The following is a 19,118-nucleotide window of genomic DNA, read 5'->3' as shown; positions in this document are numbered from 1 at the left end:
GGGCAGGGCGCAGGCCGGGGCGGGGCCGGGGCGGAGCTGAAGCGGGCGCCGGGGTGGGGCTGCCGCACGTGGGAGGGTTCAGGCGGCGCTCGCTGCCGCCGCCGCTCTTGCCTCTTCTGCTAGGCCGCCGCGCGGCTTCCCGGCGTCCCGAATCCCTCACCCCCAAAGCGGAGGACAGCGCGCCCTCAGCCGCCGTCGCCTTTCGGCGCTCCCATGATCGCCCAGTGCTTTTCGGCTGTGCGAAGCCTCCACAGGTACCTCCCGTGCGCGGGTTAACCTTGACCTTGGGCAGAGCGGGGTCTTCTGCCCCGTCACTGCCAGGCGCCTCCGCCCAGCCTTTCCAGACAGCACCCCTCCGACGCTTCTGGAACCCTCCCTCCCCACAGTCCGCATGGTCTACCCTGAGGGACACCTGGCGCGGGAACTTGGGGCCACTTTTCCTTCATCCGCTCCCTTGAGAGGGCGTCCATTCCCCTTTGTTTGGGACTGCCTCAGCTGCAAGCAGTGAGACTGGTCCCAGGCCCAGCCCAAAACGAATAGCAGAAAGATGGTCGGGATAAGAAAATCATTTGACTTTCGTCCCCATCCAGAACTGCAGACCTGTCGTTAACAGTGCCAGCAGCTGTAGACTCGAATAACAATTCTCATTTACCCCTCATGCACATCGTTAGCATACACATCGTTTAACACTCGCACAAGATGAAGCCGCTATGATTTTGCTGCTTATTTCCGTCCATGCTTTCTAATTTCCTTTTTATTTATTTCCCATAAAACATTCGGCCTCTGGCCGGGGCTAATTGAGTTGGCCCCAAATGGAGGAAATGATTGCCTGGACACGGTTTGGTGCAGCCCCAGCTGCTGTTTTAGACTGCCTCCTTAGCGCCCTCGCCACACCCCTGTGCCATAGACCAGTAGCAAGATGGTGAGAGAATTAAATTCTTTGCACGGATGCGCTGGATGGAATGGTTTTCAGAAACAATGCCACTACCACCCGCATTCCCAAATCTAGCTTTGAACCGAAAATCTGAATGAAGAACCAACAGAAAAAGGGAAATGTGTTTTTCTTGCTAGATCCTTATAAAACCACTTTAGAACCTAGCAATCAGCCTGTAAGCTTTTTATCAGTTTTCTGTTGTACGTTGCCACTCATCTGTGTGGAGCTTTAGGCTGCTCAGTCCTTATAGTTTGGGCGCATCTGGGGACAGTAGTGATCATAAAGAGTTAATGTGATGATTTTGACCATATTTCAGACTGTCCTTTTAGTCTGCAGGCTGCAAGTGGTATAGCTCTCAAATGAAGCTATACCAACAAATGAAGAAATACATATCTTCCTTTAACGCAGGTGTGAGAAGAGAGAATAAATTTCATATATGACAGTAGTTCTCAAACTTTTTGGTCTCAGGACCTCTTTACCACTCAAAAATTGCTGAGGACCTAAGAGCTTCTGTTTATGTGGGTTGTATCTTTCCATATTTACCATATTAGAAATGAAACCGGGGAGATTTTTTAAGTATTTATTAGTTTATTTTTAAAACAGTAATAAATTCATTACATGCATAAATAACATTTTTAACAAAAAATAACTATTTTCCAAAACATCTCCAAAAAAATCAGTGAGAAGAGTGATATTGTGGATTTTTTTCCTTTGGGTTTTTTTTTTTTTAATTGTGGTAAAATATACATAAAATTTACCATTTTAATCATTTTTAAGTGCACAATTCAGTGGCATTAAGTACATTCACATTGTTATGTAATCATTACCACTATCCATCTCCAGAACTTTTTCATCATCCCAAACTGAAACTTCTCATTATCCCCTCTTCCAGTACCTGGTAACCACTATTCTTTCTGTCTCTTTGAATTTGACTACTTTAGGTACTTCATACTAGGGGAATCTTACAATATCCGTTCTTCTGCGACTGGCTTATTTCACTTAGCATAATGTCTTTAAGCTTCATCCATGTTGTAACATGTGTCAGAATTTCCTTCTTTTTTAAGGCTGAGTAGTATTCTGTTGTATAGATATACCCCATTTTATTTGTCCACTCATTCATACATGGACTTTGGGTGTTTCCACCTTTTGGCTACTTTGAGTAATGCTGCTATGATCATTGGCATGCACATTTCTGTTTAAGTCTCTAATTTCAATTCTCTGGGATAGGTACCTAGAAGGGGGATTACTGGATCACATGATAATTCTTTGTTTAATTTTTGAGGAACCACCTTACTGTTTTCCACAGCAGCTGTACCATTTTACACTCTATTGGCAAAGCACAAGAGTTCCAGTTTTTCCACATCTTCATCAACACTTGTTTTATTTATTTATTTATTTTTAAATAAGACCCATCCTAGGAGTGACATTGTTTTGTGTTTTTGCAAAACAAATGTGTGACTTAATAGAAGGTAGCTGGATTCTTACATCTGCTTCCGTGTTTATTCTGTTGGCACTGGTTCGTTTTGGTTTAAGAAGATGAAGAAAATCCCACCTGTCATATAGTTGGAAAAAGAAAAGTATTTTAATTTTAATAGACTTTTTAGATAATCATGGGTATTCTTTGATATCACATCAAAGTTTGACAAGGGGTAGTTTTTTTAAGAATGGTTGCAATGTGAAATATGAAACTATCAACATACTTTTTCTTACTGTTATGTTAAAATCCATAGGCTGTCTTACACTTGGAATGAGTCTTATCTATGCATGATTTTGTAATATCAAACACTATTCATTTGGAAAATAGTGGCTCACTGTGTTATACATAGCTTCCTAATGTTGACATATTTTACATTATCAAATAATCATATTCCTTAATATCATCATCCCATCATAAAAGTCTTCAAATACTAGAAAGCTGGCAAGCTCATGGTGGCAGATACAATTTTTCAAAATTCTGATTTTCATTTGAAAGCTGAAATTTTATCATCGGTAACAAATACTATCAGTTGTTTTCCTTGAAGTGACAGCCTTACTATGTTCCTTTTTTGAGAGGATTTCTGCGAAACACTTAAGTCTGAGTAACCGTGGTTTGTCTGTCAGTCATTTTTTCAAGTATAAATGGTGTTCCATGAGAAAAGCAGCTATTTCAGTTCACAATTCAGTCAATTGCACAAGTGCTTTTAATTTGCACAACCAAATCCTCTGGACAACCATTGTACTCAGGTATGCAGCCAGTGCACTTTATGCCTACTTTGCCACACATATATTTAATGGTTGAGATTTAATAAAATTAATAAATTTTACTATCTCATCAAGGGCATTCTAAAGTGAAATTCACATTGTTTTTAGCATGAGGGAGTGACAGTGAAGAATATAATGACTACTAAGACAGTTTGGTGCCATTGCCTTGATTTGTTCTAAGGTGCCAACAATTTTATCTACCATTGCTTTTCACCATCAGTGCAGACGTCAACCAAGTGAAAAAGGTAAATAATGTCTTAGTATTTTTATGAAATACTTTCAACCTCACATACTCCTTGAAATGGTCTCAAGAACGACTCCGCATAGGATTGCAGACCACATTTTGAGAACCACTGGTATGTGTTATGCATATTCTTTGTTTATGCATGGAAGAAAATAAATGTAAAAAGCCGTACAATTATTACTTTTTTAGAAGCTAGCAATCTACCATAAATATATTAACTATTTTGTTGCTTAAGGGCATATATTGCAGTTAATCAACATACTCTACAGTAGTAGTAGTCATCCACCCATGGTTCTTGTGAGTGACTTAATCGCAGAATCTGTTTCAAAATCTGTATCTTCCTAAAGGAGTCAGTACTTGACCGACCACATGGAAGGCCCTCTATGTACTCCCGATTGTTTTCCTATTTCCTTTGACACTTGGGAATTCATTTTAGTGTTATATGAGTAACTAGGTTTTTACTCAACTGGCTTATGATTTCTCTTGCGTTTTCCTGTTGTTATAGTTGCTATATACCCGTTTCCCAAAGCCAGCTTTGCAGCCAGGATCATTGATGGGGGTATTTAGCCAATTTCTTGGGAATAAGTAGACTGGGGATCTGGAGATTGAATTGTAGTTACTGTTCAACTAACCTTGTGACCTTAATTAAATCACCCAATTTCCCGGATTTCTTTTGAATTCCTTATTTTGTAAAATGAAAAGGACTAGATTAAATGACATCGAAGATTTCTTTCAACTCTTATTGCCATAAGGATTAAACCAGAAGAATTTCCCCTCCTAGAGGCCAGATTGCAGAGCATGTGAGCCAAGCAAAATCTGATGTACATTATGGAGGAAGGGATGGATGGCATGGTCAAAAAATTGAGAGAAGTGATTTAACAGTACTTAGTCCAAATTATAGCTATAATAGCCCTAGTTTACTCTTTCAATTAAAAAAAAGCAACTTGGTTTGTGAAATTATGAGAGCAATGCATGTTCCTTGTAGAAAACTTAGAAAATGTTGATAAGCAAAAGAAAATATACACAATCCACCCATCCAGAAGAACCAATTATTAATAGCTTCCAAAATCTTTCCCGTGTAGAGACATATTTTTTAACAAATATGAGATTATATAATACTTATTCTATTATAGTTTTTATGTAATACAAACATCATTCCATAATGTAAACACCTATAATGTAGTCCATTTGGGGATGTATGATAATCCAGCTAATCTCTACTTTTGTATATATCAACTATTTCCAACTTCATGCTATGAGTAACAGTGCTTAGATAAACATTCTAGCTATCAAGTTTTTTCCTAAGTCCTTAATTATTTCCATAGTATGAGTCCTTAGCAATGGAATTTGTACATCAAACGGTACGTGTATCTTTCAGGCTTTTGGTACTTACTACATATTCTCCTCCAAAATGTTTCTACCAAATTATGCTTGTACCAGCAGAATATGCGATGTTAGTTTCCTACACCTTTACCAACACTGAGCATTTTAATATTTTTTATCCTTACCAATTTGATAAGTGGAAACTTCTCTTATAATAAAAGTTGTTTGTTGTCTGATGTGAGAATTTATTCATATGGGGAGTCTTAGACAAGTTAAATTACAGTCATTCATAAATTTAGCAATATTTATATATCTGACTGTAATTAAATAAAATTGAAATTCTCACCCCAAATCCAATAGATATATGCCCCCAATTTTTAGAGCAATGGTGCTAGAAAAAGAAAAATCGACTAATAAAGAAAAGGTTTTAGGTACATTATCAAAAGCTAGACTGAGATTGTTTATAAAAATGGATTTTTAAAAGTTGTAAAGGAGGATTTATTTTTATTATTGTTGTTCTGTCACCTCTTTCATTAAGACAAAGCACAGAACTTCCATGAGGCACCTAGATTAAAATCTGAAGAACCAAGGAAATTGATGTTTACTGGGTACATATGTATATGCCAAGCTCTGCATTAGGAAGGCATGTAGCCCAGTAGTCTAGACTAGTCTAGACAGGCTATAGTAATCTGGAGCCAGTTTGCCTAAATTTGTATTCTGGCTCTGCCACTGACTAGCACTGTGATCTCAGGCAAAGTTACTTAACTTCTCTGTGTCTGTTTCCTCATCCATAAATTGGGAATTGACTGGCCAATTTCTTCACTCACCACATATTTATTGAGCTTCTATTATGTGCCAAACTGTATTCTAGTCTAGGGATACAGCACTGAATAAAGCAGCCGAAAATCCCTGTGTCCGTACCTTCGCAGAAGAGACAGCTAAGGAAAATATAGAGTATGTTAAATGGGGAAATGTGCTAAGAGCAAAAGTAACGCAGCAAAGGGGGTTACCCAGTATGTACTGGTGGGAACAACATTATAGATTTGACAGGAAAGGGCTCCCTGAGAAGGTGATCCTGTGCCTCAAATAGACTGGGAGATGAGACAAGAGAGGGGAAAATTATACTCACCTGTACTAGAAAACCTAGTTCTCCCTTCCCCTGTGAGTCTCCTTTACTACTCACACAGAACACTTCACTTCTGACACTTCTGATCACCAAATGTATTGGAGGTGTTTCACCACAACAAGCAACTCTCTGCAACACCAACTGGGTGTCCAGTAATTTAACTCAAATCTGCCACTTTCTACCTGGAGATAGCATCAGATCCCACAGCTTGAGGACTCAGTCCCACAAGACTGCCCCCACCCGACTCAGACGCCAGTTGTAAGTCCCTGTTGTCACCTGAGATTTACAGTCCTGTAAACTGTAAATCTGAGGTTCCTGCAACCTTCTCTATGGGTTTGATTAATTTGCTAGAGCAGTTCACAGAGCTCAGGGATACACTTACTTACATTTAAAAAAATTTTTTTTAATTAATTAATTAATTAATTTAAATTTGGCTGTGTTGGGTCTTCGTTGCTGCGTGTGGGCTTTCTCTGGTTGTGGCGAGTGGGGGCTGCTCTTCGTTGCGGTGTGCGGGCTTCTCATTGTGGTGGCTTCTCGTGGAGCACGGGCTCTAGGCACGCGGGCTTCAGTAGTTGTGGAATGAGGGCTTCAGTAGTTGTGGTGCGCGGGCTCAGTAGTTGTGGCTCGCGGGCTCTAGAGCACAGGCTCAGTAGTTGTGGCGCACGGGTTTAGTTGCTCCGCAGCATGTGGGATCTTCCCGGACCAGGGCTCGAACCCGTGTCCCCTGCATTGGCAGGCGGATTCTTAACCACTGTGCCACCAGGGAAGCCCAACACTTACTTACATTTACCAGTTTATTAAAGGATATTATAAGGGTACAGGTGAGCAGCCAGATGAAGAGATACATAGGGCAAGGTCTTAGAGGATCCTGAGTGCAGGAGCTTCTGTCCCCTTGGAGTTGGGGTGTGTCACCCTCCCAGTGTGGATGTGTTCTTTGAACTGGAAGCTCTCTGAAGGGATTTTATGGCAGCTTCATCAGGTAGGCATGAGCAATCATTAACTCCATTTTCAGTCCTTCTCCCTTCTCAAGAGAATGGGGGGTAAGGCTGAAAATTCCAAGCTTTTAATCATAGCTTGGTCTTTCTAGTGACCAGCCCTCATCCAGGAGCCCACCCAGACTCACCTCATGAGAACAAAAGACAGTCCTATCACCCCGGAAACTATAAGGGTTTCAGGAGCCCTGTGTCAGGAACCAGGGTCAGAGACCAAATATTACAACAAAAGATGCTCTTATCACTTAGGAAATTACAAGGGTTTTAGGAGTGCTGTGCCAGGAACCAGGGGCAGAGAACAATATGTATATATTTTCTGTTAGTTCACATCACCTTTTTAAGATTGAGAGATAATAAATATAGAGCACTTAGAGCATTGCCTGGCTAAATCCATTACTATTGCCACAGTAACGCCGTATAACAAACTAAATCTCTGTTGGAGTACAATGATAAATGTTTATTTTTGCTGACAAATCTACATGTTTGTTGGGCAGTTTTTTTGGTCTTGACTGGGCTCATTCTGCACCTCCAATCAGCCATGGGTTGTGTAGGAAGCTTTGCTGATCTTGACTGAGCTCTCTTACATGTTTGGGGATCTAGGATGGCCAAAGCTGCAGCCACTTGGCTCTCTTTCACATTATCTCTCATCGTGCAGGAGGCTAAGTGGTTTGCTGTCATGGCAGGGCAGGGTTCCATGAGCGTGGGATTGTAAAAAGACCTCCCAAGGCCTAGGCTTAGAACTGGAAGGCCGTCAGCTCTGCCACATTTTACTGGACTGGCCAAAGCAAGTCATAAGGCCAGCCCAGATTCAAGAAATGGGGAAATAGACCCTGTCTTTTGATGGGAGGGAACAGCAAACTCAAATTATAGGAAGACATAGATACATAGAGGGGTGGAGGCCATTTTAGTGATTAGTCTGCTACATTGGCACATAAAAGCTCAATAAATATTAGCTATTATTTTTACATTTGTGAATTGCCTAGTTGTATTTTGGGGTTTTCAGATTGAGATTATTAATTTGTAAGAGCCCTTCATAGATGTTGCAGATTTTTTTTGTCTTTGAAATTTGGGGTAGATTGTTATTGCTTTTTGCTTTTCTGCCCTACAGAAGTTTAAATTTTTACTGTAATAAGGCATATCAGTCTTTTTTCCTTTATGACTTCTGCCTTTGGTGTCATGCCTAGAAAGCCCTTTCCTACCCCAGGATTATAAATTTTTTATATCACCTACATTTCTTCTAGTACTCTTATGTTTCATTTTTCACAGTTAAACCCTTTCTCTATCATGAAGACTGACATTTTTTTGAAAGACTTTTTCTTATTATTAAGTGAAGGAAATCAACACAGAAACTGCAGTTAAGTATAAGAGAAAGTCCAGCTTACAAAATATGGGTTTCTGACTTACCATAGCTTATTTTGGAAGACCCTGTCCTTTTCCACCTACTCTGAGATTATCTATACCTCCTGCTTAGTGTTTGAAAGGGCACCCTCTTATTTCTCAGCCACACTTAGCTGGTATCTTTGATACCTAATCTTATTTGCTGTCAAGACCAAGAGAAAATTCTTTTTCTACCTCACATCATAGACAGGGTTGTAGGGACTGAAACAGTCATAGCTCTCAGTTGACGCCTGCTTGCCACAAAGCATGACATATATACGATAAGTCTACATTGTTAGATCTTATTCTAACACTGAAAATTTTATATTTATACAGCTTTCACATCCTCATAGGAATTTTCTGCCAAGACACAACATAAAGAAACACAGATTATTTATGTAAACGAGAAGAAAATGAATGATAGTAGATTCCAACTACCAGCTGGACAGCTTTTTTGGAGGTCTCATATTCAGTCACTTTTTCATTTTACAAATATTTACTGAGCATCTGTTATGTTATTGTTTAATCTCAGCGCCACCTTATCCTAAACTATACAGCATTCCCTTGTAAATCCTCTCTTTTGCCATTGTCCTCTGTCTCAGTGAATGTCACCAGTTACCCAAGTCAAAAGCCTTGGAGCTGTTCCTGGCCTTCTTCTCTCTGTAACTTTTCCGTCAACTCCCAAGTCTTCAAATTCTTTCTCTCTTCTCTATTCGAGGTACCACCGCTATAATCCAAATCTTCATCATCAGTTGCAGCCTCAATTTTTGCTTCCTACTAATCTACTTTCCTTATGAAAACAGAGATCCTTATGAAACGCAAATGTGATGTGTCACACTTCAGTTTAAAATTCTTCTTTTGATTGCCATGAATCTTAGGATAAAATCAAAACTCTTTCATATGGTTTATAAAGCCCTATACATTCTGACCATGACTTAACTCTCCCGGCTTCTCTTCCTCAACGTTTCAGCCAGAGAATTCATATCCTCATCTCCTGGCATTAAATTAACACATGTTAATATCTTATTCGGAGTATGCTTCTCTTCCCCTACCTTTCCACACCTTTCCACCTTTCCTAATACTTGTCATTCTTAAAACTTATTATAAAATATTATACATAAAAAGTAATAGATATATATGTAGTTAAAAGAATGAGAAAAGGTATATATATCTAAAAAGATATTTCTGGCATCTTTGAAGGCTCTTCTGTGCCCCTCTCCAACCATATCTCTTCTCCTTATCCCAGAGAGATAACCACTGTCCTGAATTTGCTTTTATTGTCCTCTTGCTTTTCTTTAAAATGTTATCACAAATGTATGTTTCCCTAAGCAATATATGGTTTAGTTTCACACGATGGAACTAGTTTGACATGGCTGTGGTTCATTTTTTTGGTTGTTAGATCTTTCCTTGTGTGACCATTCCAAAATTTATTATCCATTTTCTTGTCAGTGGGTTGTTCCCAGTTATTTGCTATTATAGTATTGCTATTATAGCAATACTGCTATGAATATTCTTGTATTTTCTCCTGATACATATGTGCAAGGGGAAGACCTAAGAAAAATTGCTGGGTTTGTAGGACATATGTACATTCTCAACTTTACCAAATGATGTCCAATTCTTTTCCAAAGTGGTGATGCTAATTTACTCCCTCTCGCTGTATATCCTTCATGAGTAGCCATTGATCCTCCATCCTTAGCAATTCTTGGTGTTGTCAGACCTTTTACCAATCCAAGGTTGTAAAATGGTATCTCTTGGTTTTTTATGTATTGCTGTGTTTACTAATGTGTTTGAGCTGTTTTCATGTTTATGAAAGGCCTAGATTTGACATTTTTATATTGACAATGACAGTATAACTTCTAGTAGGAAGTAAATGTTTCAAACCCTATATGAAATAGCTCATTGTGAATTTCTTTATGCAAAAAAAAAAAGTTGCAAGAGGAAATTTATGTCTAAGTATTAATTTAGATGTAGTCGTGTAATAAAAAATTACAGAGTAGAGTAATACACAGTAGGAAGCTGACCTAACCAACAGACTCATAGGAATTTTGAGTATATACTAGGTGGTATGAGGCAGAAGAGAAGCCATATGTTAAAAGACATGATCTTTGTCATATTCCCTTGTCACCACTGGGGGCATTCAAATAGTGACTTGGTGCCTTACAGACCAGTTGGTGGATCTGTAGATTAATAGTCTAATTAATGAATACTCTGTATATTAATATACATTAATATATTAATAGCAAAGCTCATTCTACATTGTCAACCTGGATATGAAAGAAGTTGAAAGAGGTGCTAGTTTCTGAAGTACTGGGTCAGAAGCAACCAAGCTGAGAAGTAACAGAAGTTGAACTTCTCATGAGTGGGTCTGGGGTCAGCCCAGGGCAGAGAAACCAGACTCTTTGGACTTGTATGACCTGGGAGTTACTTGGCACTGGAAAAACACATGACATTAAGCAGAGCATAATCCTGAGAAAAGCCAAAATACTTAACTTGTTGTTCAGACCAGGAAGGTAATGACATGCAGCTTGCCCTACTTGGTGGAAGAAGTACCCAGGATAACCCAAAAAAGTCATGATGGTGGATTCATATACTGGAACATATCTCATTTCTGTTCTATTAGATCTAGACCCTGTGCTATAAGTACTATACTCCCATAACTGCACAGAAGAAACTGAAGGGAAATAAAAACAAGAAAAACTTGCTTAGAATGGCAAAAAGGACCCAAGGCTACTCAGTAAGGTGTATAACAGCTCATTAAAAATGTTTTTAATGACACTGAAAAATTGTAAAGTTACAGAAATGACAGATAGTAGAATGTGGTTGATTGAAACCTATACATAACTTTCAAATCTTCATTCACTCGTGTCACAAATATTAACTGATTAAAGTTACGGAAAATCCCGAACGAACTTTTTGGCCAGCCCAATATTTGCTTGTTGAAATTTACTTTGTACTCCCCCTCTTTACCATAATTAATTTGTGATTGCTTACCTTAAAAATACACCTTAAGATTAATAAAGGGAAAAGAATATTAGGCAAAAATTTTTTTTAAACATTAGAGTCAGTCTAATTCTTTTAACTGGGCTCAGAACTGTTAACTTTCTGGTAGTAAAGGCAAAAGGAAAACATACTGTTAAAAGTTATCAGAAACGGAGTTTTTCCTGGTACTGTTCATGAGATAAATTTATCATGTGGGTTATATAGGGGAAGTTGAGTGAATGCAATGAATAATAGCCTCAAGAATACTTACATAGTAAATGCATAAGTAGACTTTGTATGGGCAATTTCTTATTCTGATCTTTCTTAAAAGGCCAAGGCAGGACCGGCTAGTGAGGGTGATAAGGCACATACATTAATAATTAGAACACAAGATGGAGGGTGATAAGTACCACAGAGAGTAATAGAGAAATTGATATGGGAGTTCAGAGGAAGGAGAGATTATTTTCAGGATAAAAGGAAGTGGCAAGGTCATAATTGGTCCTGGAAGGGTGGACGTGTGAAGACCAGGGGAGGGAGTTCTCTTCCCTTCAGACTGTTTACCTGAATTTAGAAATAGGCACATTGAGTAAGTTGAGTGTCCAAGGCAAACATGGTAAAAACTAATGAAATGACTCCAAGAAAGAGAATGTGCTACACCTTAAACTTATACAGTGTTATATGGGAATTATAGCTCAATAAAGCTGGAAAAAGAACAAAGCTCAGTATGTAGAGATTTACACCAAAAAAAAAAAAAGAAAAAAAAGGGAAAGAGAATGTGCAGGGACTTCCCTGGCAGTCCAGTGGTTAAGATTTCACCTTCCAATGCAGGGGGTGCAGGTTCGATCCCTGGTAGGGGAGCTAAGATCCCACGTGCCTCAGGGCCAAAGAACCAAAACATAAAACAGAAGCAGTATTGTAACGAATTCAATAAAGACTTTAAAAATGGTCCACGTCAAAAAAAATCTTTAAAAAAAATACATTTAAAAAAAAGAGAGAATTTGCAAACCACGTGGCGTTGGAGGCAGACCTGGTTTCACATCTTGTGTAATCTCACTAAGCTTCAGCTTCTTCATCCCGAAAATAGAGATAACATTTACTACCTCTTACAGTTTTTGTAAGGAGTGCAGGAACCATTGTATGTGAGAACATCTAGCACAGTGCTTGATACCAAGTGGGTACATAGTAACGTATAATTTGCTCCCTTCCATTCAAGGTAGAAGAAAATAGTTCTAAGGACTTGGATTTTTTTTTTTTTGGCTGTGTTAGGTCTTCGTTGCTGTGTGCGGGCTTTCTCTAGCTGCGGCGAGTGGAAGCTACTCTTCGTTGCAGTGCGCGGGTTTCTCATTGCAGTGGCTTCTCTTGTTGCAGAGTACAGGGTCGAGGCACGCGGGCTTCAGTAGTTGTAGCACACGGGCTCAGTAGTTGTGGCTCGCAGGTTCTAGAGTGGAGGCTCAGTAGTTGTGGCGCACGGGCTTAGTTGCTCCGCGGCATGTGGGATCTTCCCGGACCAGGACTCGAACCCGTGTCCCCTGCATTGGCAGGCAGATTCTTAACCACTGCGCCACTAGGGAAGCCCTAAGGACTTGGATAATTAAGAACTGACTAGGGATCTTCTTCAACTTATAGTGGGGTTATGTCGCCATGAACGCATCTTAAGTTGAAAAGTCAAAATACTTTTAATACACCTACCTACCAAACATCATAGCTTAGCCTAGCCTACATTAAATGTTCTCAGAGCACTTACATTAGCAAAAGCGTATTTTATAATAATGTGTTGAATGTCTCGTGTAATTTGTTGAATACTGTACTGAAAGTAAAACACAGAAATGTGTGGTTACAGAATAGTTGTACGCGTATTGGTTGTTTACCCTCATAATTGCATGGCAGACTGGAAGCTGTGGCCCACTGCCACTGCCCAGCATCATGACAGAGTATCGTCCCATGTATCTCTAGCCTGGGAAAAGATCAAAATTCAGAGTTTGAAGTATAGTTTCTACTGAATGCGTATCGCTTTCACAGCATCATGAAGTCAAAAATCTTAAGTCTAGCCAGTGTAATTCAAGGACTGTCTATACTTGTGAATATTGAAAGTCACAAATGCTTTATTAGTGACTGGGGGGAGGATATAAATGACCTACTAATGAAATTAGTAGTGAAAAATTAAAGTTCCAGAGGATCTCAACTCACTATAACACCATTCTAATCGGGAGGAGATTCTTAATAGTATCAAATATGAAGTCTTATATTTAAGCTAAACACATCACCTGTCTGAGAGCAGGCTGATGTAAGAGCAGCACATGGGAAAAACTTAGAACCTTGAGTTGTTTTCGGTTTCAGTATGAATTAGCAGCTTGATGTGGCTGCCAAAGAACAAGAGAGGAAAGAGCCACTAATCAGATGACACTTTAAGTCTTGGGTGTTAGTTGCCAAATGCAGTGGATATTTTTCAGTCCTGACTTTGCTTGGTCTCCATGTAACATTTACACTGTTGGCCACACATGATTTCTTGACTTCCAGAGAATCAAATTCCTAATTTTCCTTTATTACAAGCAATCCTCAAATTTCTTTCAAGCTTCCTTTTCCTGACACTTGCCTCTCAAGCCCTAGTTTTTCTGAAGTTTCTATTCTTAACTTCTACTGTAAATCTCTTTTTTTGTCTCCTTTCTTTGAGCAGACATACATTCTGGAGTCTCTCCCACACACCCTGCTGTCTGAAACCTTCCCTCAACCCACCTGATATGCACTTTTCCTTTCCATACTTTTCCAGACTTCCCCAGTGTTCTTATCTACATGCTGTCCTTAGATGCCCTGGTCCATTCTAAGAATTGTACATCTGAATACATCTACAGCTATGTCTCCCACCCAGAGCCCTCTCCTTGCCTTCAGGTTCATATATCCAACTGCCAGATCACCACAGTTTCATACCCTGGCGTATGTCATAAGCACTGAAAAAAATCAACATTTCCGAAACTTACCTAGTAGTGTTTCCCCAAACCTGACCTTGCTCTTGCATTTTCTATTTGCAAGGGTAAATATGCTATGTTCATTTGCTACAGTCCCACCCACCAACCCACCCACCCAAACTGGAAACTATGACATCCCGTCTTTCACAAAGTCCTGCCAGTTTTACCTCTTGAATATTTCTTGAACCCATTGTTTCCTCTTCCACTCCCACTCCCACTTTTTAAAAAAATATTTATTTATTTATTTGGCTGTGTCGGGTCTTAGTTGTGGCACGTGGAATCTTCGTTGCTGTGTGCGGGATCTTCGGGATCTTAGTTGCGGCATGTGGGCTCTTAGTTGCAGCATGCAGGCTCTTAGTTGCAGCATGCAGGATCTAGTTCCCTGATCAGGGATCAAACCCATCCCCCTGCATTGGGCGTGCAGAGTCTTAACCACTGGACCACCAGGGAAGGCCCCCTACTACCACTTTTAATTTAGTTGTTCATCTAAATTACTGAAGCCTCCTAACTGGCCTCCTTTGCCTCCTAAAACGGACCCTTCATACTTCCCACAGCTGCTAGAGTACCTAGCTAAAATACAGATCTTGTACATGCACACCTGTGTTCACAGCAGCACTATTTATAATATCCAAGACATGGAAACAACCTAAATGTCCATCAACAGATGAATGGATAAAGAAGATATGGTGCATATATGCAGTGGAATATTATTCAGCCATAAAAAAAGAATGAAGTAATGCCATCTGCAGCTACATGGATGGACCTAGAGATTATCATACCAAGCGAAAGTAAGTCAGAAAGAGAAAGACAAATACCGTATGATATCACTTATATGTGAAATCTAAAATATGACACAAATGAACTTATCTACAAAACAGAAACAGACTCACATAGAGAACAAGCTTACGGTTGCCAAGGCGGAGGCGGATGGGGGAGGGATGGATTGGGAGTTTGGGATTAGCAGATGCAAACTCTTATATATAGAATGGATAAACAACAAGGTCCTGTTGTATAGCACAGGGAACTATATTCACTATCCTATAATAAACCATAATGAAAAAGAATATATATGTATAACTGAATAACTTTGCTGTATACCAGAAACTAACACAACATTGTAAATTAACTGTACTTCAATAAAAAAATAAATAAAATAAAATAAAATACAGATCTTACCTTCTCACTCAGGGCTTCGATACAAAGTTTAAGGTCTCCAGCATGACATAAATAAACCCATGGAATCTTGCCTATCAACCTCACCAGCCTCATCTTCCTCTGATTCCCATTTCTAACTTCCAAATTGGTTGTAATTCTTGCAATACACTATACCGGTGATTGAAAATGGGCCTTTGCTAATCCTGTCCTCTATTCCAGGCTTGCCCTTATGCTTCTTCACACACCACACCCCATCCTTCCCTGGATAATTCCTGTTGATGCCTCCTCCCCAAGAAGCTTGCTCTGACTTCCCAGTCTGTGTATTGTTTCTCTGTCCAACTGTAACATCTTGTATATAATTCTGTAATTGCATTTACATGATATTGTTGTTATCTGTGTCTGATACACATAAGATCAATAAGTATCTGCTACATTCATTTTAGTATGTTTTTCTGCCATACTAGCCAGTAGGGTCCTTGAAGCCTTATTCATCTTTTATCTTTAGCAGCTATCTCTGTGCTTACTTTCCCCAGAGCTCCAAATGCATGCTCCACTTCTCTACTTGGATATCTTACTGACATTATAAACTCAGTATGTCTAAAATTGCATGCCTGTAAAGCTCCAATTTCCCCCAGTCTTCCCACTCTCTCCCCAAAAGAGAAAAAGAAGGAAACATTCTAATCTGCTTCTCCTCCTGAACCCTCTAGCTATCACTCACATCCATGCAAAGCCAAAAATGGTCATCTTAGACTCCCTCTCTCCTCCCACCCTCGTCTCACCAAGTGTTGTGGGGCTGCTGTTGAAAGATTCAGTCTAGACCCTCCAGTTCTGAAACTCTGTTGTTCTGTTGGTAAGCAGCAGCTTGGCTTATGCGAAATAATATAACTTTTGGGGGTTGAAAGAAGGAGCTTAGTAAATAGTTAAGATTTCAGACTCTGGAATAAGATTGCCTGGTTCACATCCCAGACCTGCCACTTACTTAGTTGTGTGACTCTGGCATGATTGTCAACCTTTCTCTGCCTCGGTTTCTTCATCTGTACAATGAGGAGTAAATGAGATAATGCATTAAAAAAACAGCACAGTGCATGGACATAATTAGCACTTCATAAGTGCATAAGTGACTTTGTATTATATTCAAGTAGGTGCTTTTCTTTGCTTTCAGTGTGACTTCCAAACCTCAAGGACCTCAGGTTGGTAATATTCATCCTTCATCTTTGTTAGGAAGTGTTTTTAAAACCTGCCTTTTATCTTTTATCGGTGAGGAAACTCTCTTCTCTGCTTTAAAGAATAGCCTTCTGATATACAGACAGTCAAAGAATTTGAAATCATTTTTACCATCTCGAAGTAAATTAAATACAAGGTGTGATTGTTATTTTCCTTTCTCACATAGTCTGTTGATTTACTTATTTCTCACATAAGTAAATGACAGTTGGCTTCTAAGGGTTGCTGGCCAGACCAGCAGGAGAATTGGGATATGGCATGGGTCAACACAGAGCCACATGGACCATGCCCTCTGATTATGTCTCTGTCTGTCTCAACAAGGACAGGAGAGAGTAAAGAAAAGTAGCAGGCACTGACAAGATGTTAGGTTAATAACTGTGGGCAACTTGAAGAGAATGGCAGAACTGCCAAAGTGAATGGTGTGATTGGTGATTTAGTATTTAACAGCATTGACTCCAGAGGAAGACTGCCGGAGTTACCACTTATAGCTGTGTGACCTTGGATAAGTTATTTGACCTCTCTGTGCCTCAGTTTCATCATTTCTAGAAATGGAGATAAAATAGAGTCTCTGTCACAGTGTTGTTCAAAGGAATAAATGAGTTAGTATATGCAAAGCAGTGCCTGCTGTGTAAATGTTTGACACTGTTCTTATTGATGGTAGTGGCAGTGGCCAAACAGCAACTTGAAGCTTATTCATTAACTAGATGAAGTAGCAAGCCAGCCATCTGATAGCCATGTCCAAAGTTGTCAGCCTCAAGTTTTAGATACACTAGAAAGCAGTATCACTTTGAATCTTCTCTAATAATCCATTTATAATGTAACATTCACTGTATCTGCAGTGAAGTATAGTTAATTACTTGACTTAACATCACTGAGCTTCATCCTAAATTAAAGGATTTGAACCAGCTGGTTTCTTAGGCCCCTTCCAACTGTGAATTTATGAACCTTCATTTACTGGTCAAATATATTTTGTGCTGTAGTTTCTTCTAGCTTCTTCTTACGTGTGCTCTAGTTTTCCCTTAGGGTTTGCTCCATTATTATCCCTTTTAATCTGCTTGTCAGCATGAGTATTGTTTTAATGTTGAGTAATTATGTTTTTCAAACCACATGTCTGAGGTTAGAATAGCAACTAGAGCTATTTTTAATTTAAAATTTTACTTTATTATGTAAATTTTCAGCCACAAATAGAAGTCATGAAATTAGTATAGGTTTAAAATTTTACTTTTTATTATGTAAATTTTCAGCCACAAATAGAAGTCATGAAATTAGTATAGCTTTAAAATTGTCAGCTCATGGCCAATCTCTTTTCATATACCTCTTCATCCTCCAATTATTTTTAAATGTATGCCCAACATTTTATTGATACTACTTTAATCATAAGTATTTCAGTATATAAATAGCTCTAAGAGATAAAATTTTTTTCAACAATAATCACAATACCATTGTCACATGTAAAAATAATAAACACCCATTTGTGGTTGAACCGGTCTTCAAAAATAAAAGCAAACTAGTTATTATCCAGGCCTAGGAAGAGGATTTAGGCATCATTATTCACTCAACAAAATACCCATGCATAAATGACCCAAAAAAAAAAAAAAAAAAAGAGGCTAAGTATTAAATAATGTACTGAGCAGAGAAGTCTCTCTCCTGAGTAATTTACTAAGCATTTCAATTCTGAAAATTATGCCCCAAACACCAATTAAATGTGCCAGAAGCAATTGATTCATCCGCCTAGAGAAAAATAAAAGTGGAATGTCTTTTTAAGTTGTGGTTTTCCATGTATGTAGGTACACCCTTTACTAATGACTTATTGAAGAAGTCTTGATTTCATTTGTGACACAGTACTTGATTTTAGATGCTCTGTGGTCTCAGGTGGCTTTTCTTAAGCCAGTTAAAGGATTTAAGAAAAGAAGTCTTTGCATGTTCATTTATTATAACTTTATTTAAAACCTGTAATTATTAAACCACTTGTCCTATACCAGTCAATTAGACTATTATCTTCTGTTTCTTATTTTCAGAACCTGAGATTTTTCTACTTCATTCTTTATAACTTAGTGATATGAACCTTTTGTAAAAGTTCCATTTATTTTTTTTTATAAATTTTTTTATTTTTATTTTTTTTATTTTTGGCTGTGTTGGGTCTTTGTTGCTGCGCGCTGGCTTTCTCTAGTTGCGGTGAGCGAGGGCTACACTTCGTTTTGGTGCGCGGGCTTCTCATCGAGGTGGCTTCTCTTGTTGCAGAGCACGGGCTCTAGGCGCGCGGGCTGCAGTAGTTGTGGCTCGCGGGCTTAGTTGCTCCGCTGCATGTGGGATCTTCCCGGACCACCAGGGCTCGAACCCATGGTCGAGCATTGGCAGGCGGATTCTTAACCACTGCGCCACCAGGGAAGCCCTAAAAGTTCTATTTATTAAGAGTAGAAATATTACAGGCATTCATAGTGTCACACAGATTCACTATGTTATGAAGCAGAAACTAACACACCATTGTAAAGCAATTATACTCCAATAAAGATGTTAAAAAAAAAAAGACCTTAAGCAGTTTCTTTCTAACATTTTTTAATTT

General features: G+C 39.0%; 1 protein-coding gene across 4 annotated transcripts in view; it reads left to right on the top strand.

Moving 5' to 3' along the window:
• The first annotated feature begins 44 nt into the window (after positions 1-44).
• Positions 45-19,118, top strand: part of NLN (neurolysin) — a 98,048-nt gene continuing 78,974 nt past the window's right edge. For 2 of the 4 annotated variants that reach the window (XM_082454507.1, XM_082454506.1), the window contains exon 1: positions 47-254. Coding sequence is in view for 2 of the 4 variants with exons in the window: in XM_082454504.1 (XP_082310630.1) it covers positions 214-254 (41 nt within the window). In the remaining 2 variants the exon portion in view is untranslated. Of the gene's footprint in view, positions 255-19,118 lie in introns of all 4 variants that reach the window. The other 2 variants (XM_082454504.1, XM_082454503.1) reach the window with 2 other exon arrangements.

This window comes from Balaenoptera physalus, assembly GCF_965194825.1.
Source record: "Balaenoptera physalus genome assembly, chromosome: 3".
In the NCBI taxonomy this organism is placed as follows: domain Eukaryota; kingdom Metazoa; phylum Chordata; class Mammalia; order Artiodactyla; family Balaenopteridae; genus Balaenoptera; species Balaenoptera physalus.
Note: the sequence above shows the minus strand (reverse complement) of the source record. Positions and strands in the feature narration are given on the sequence as shown.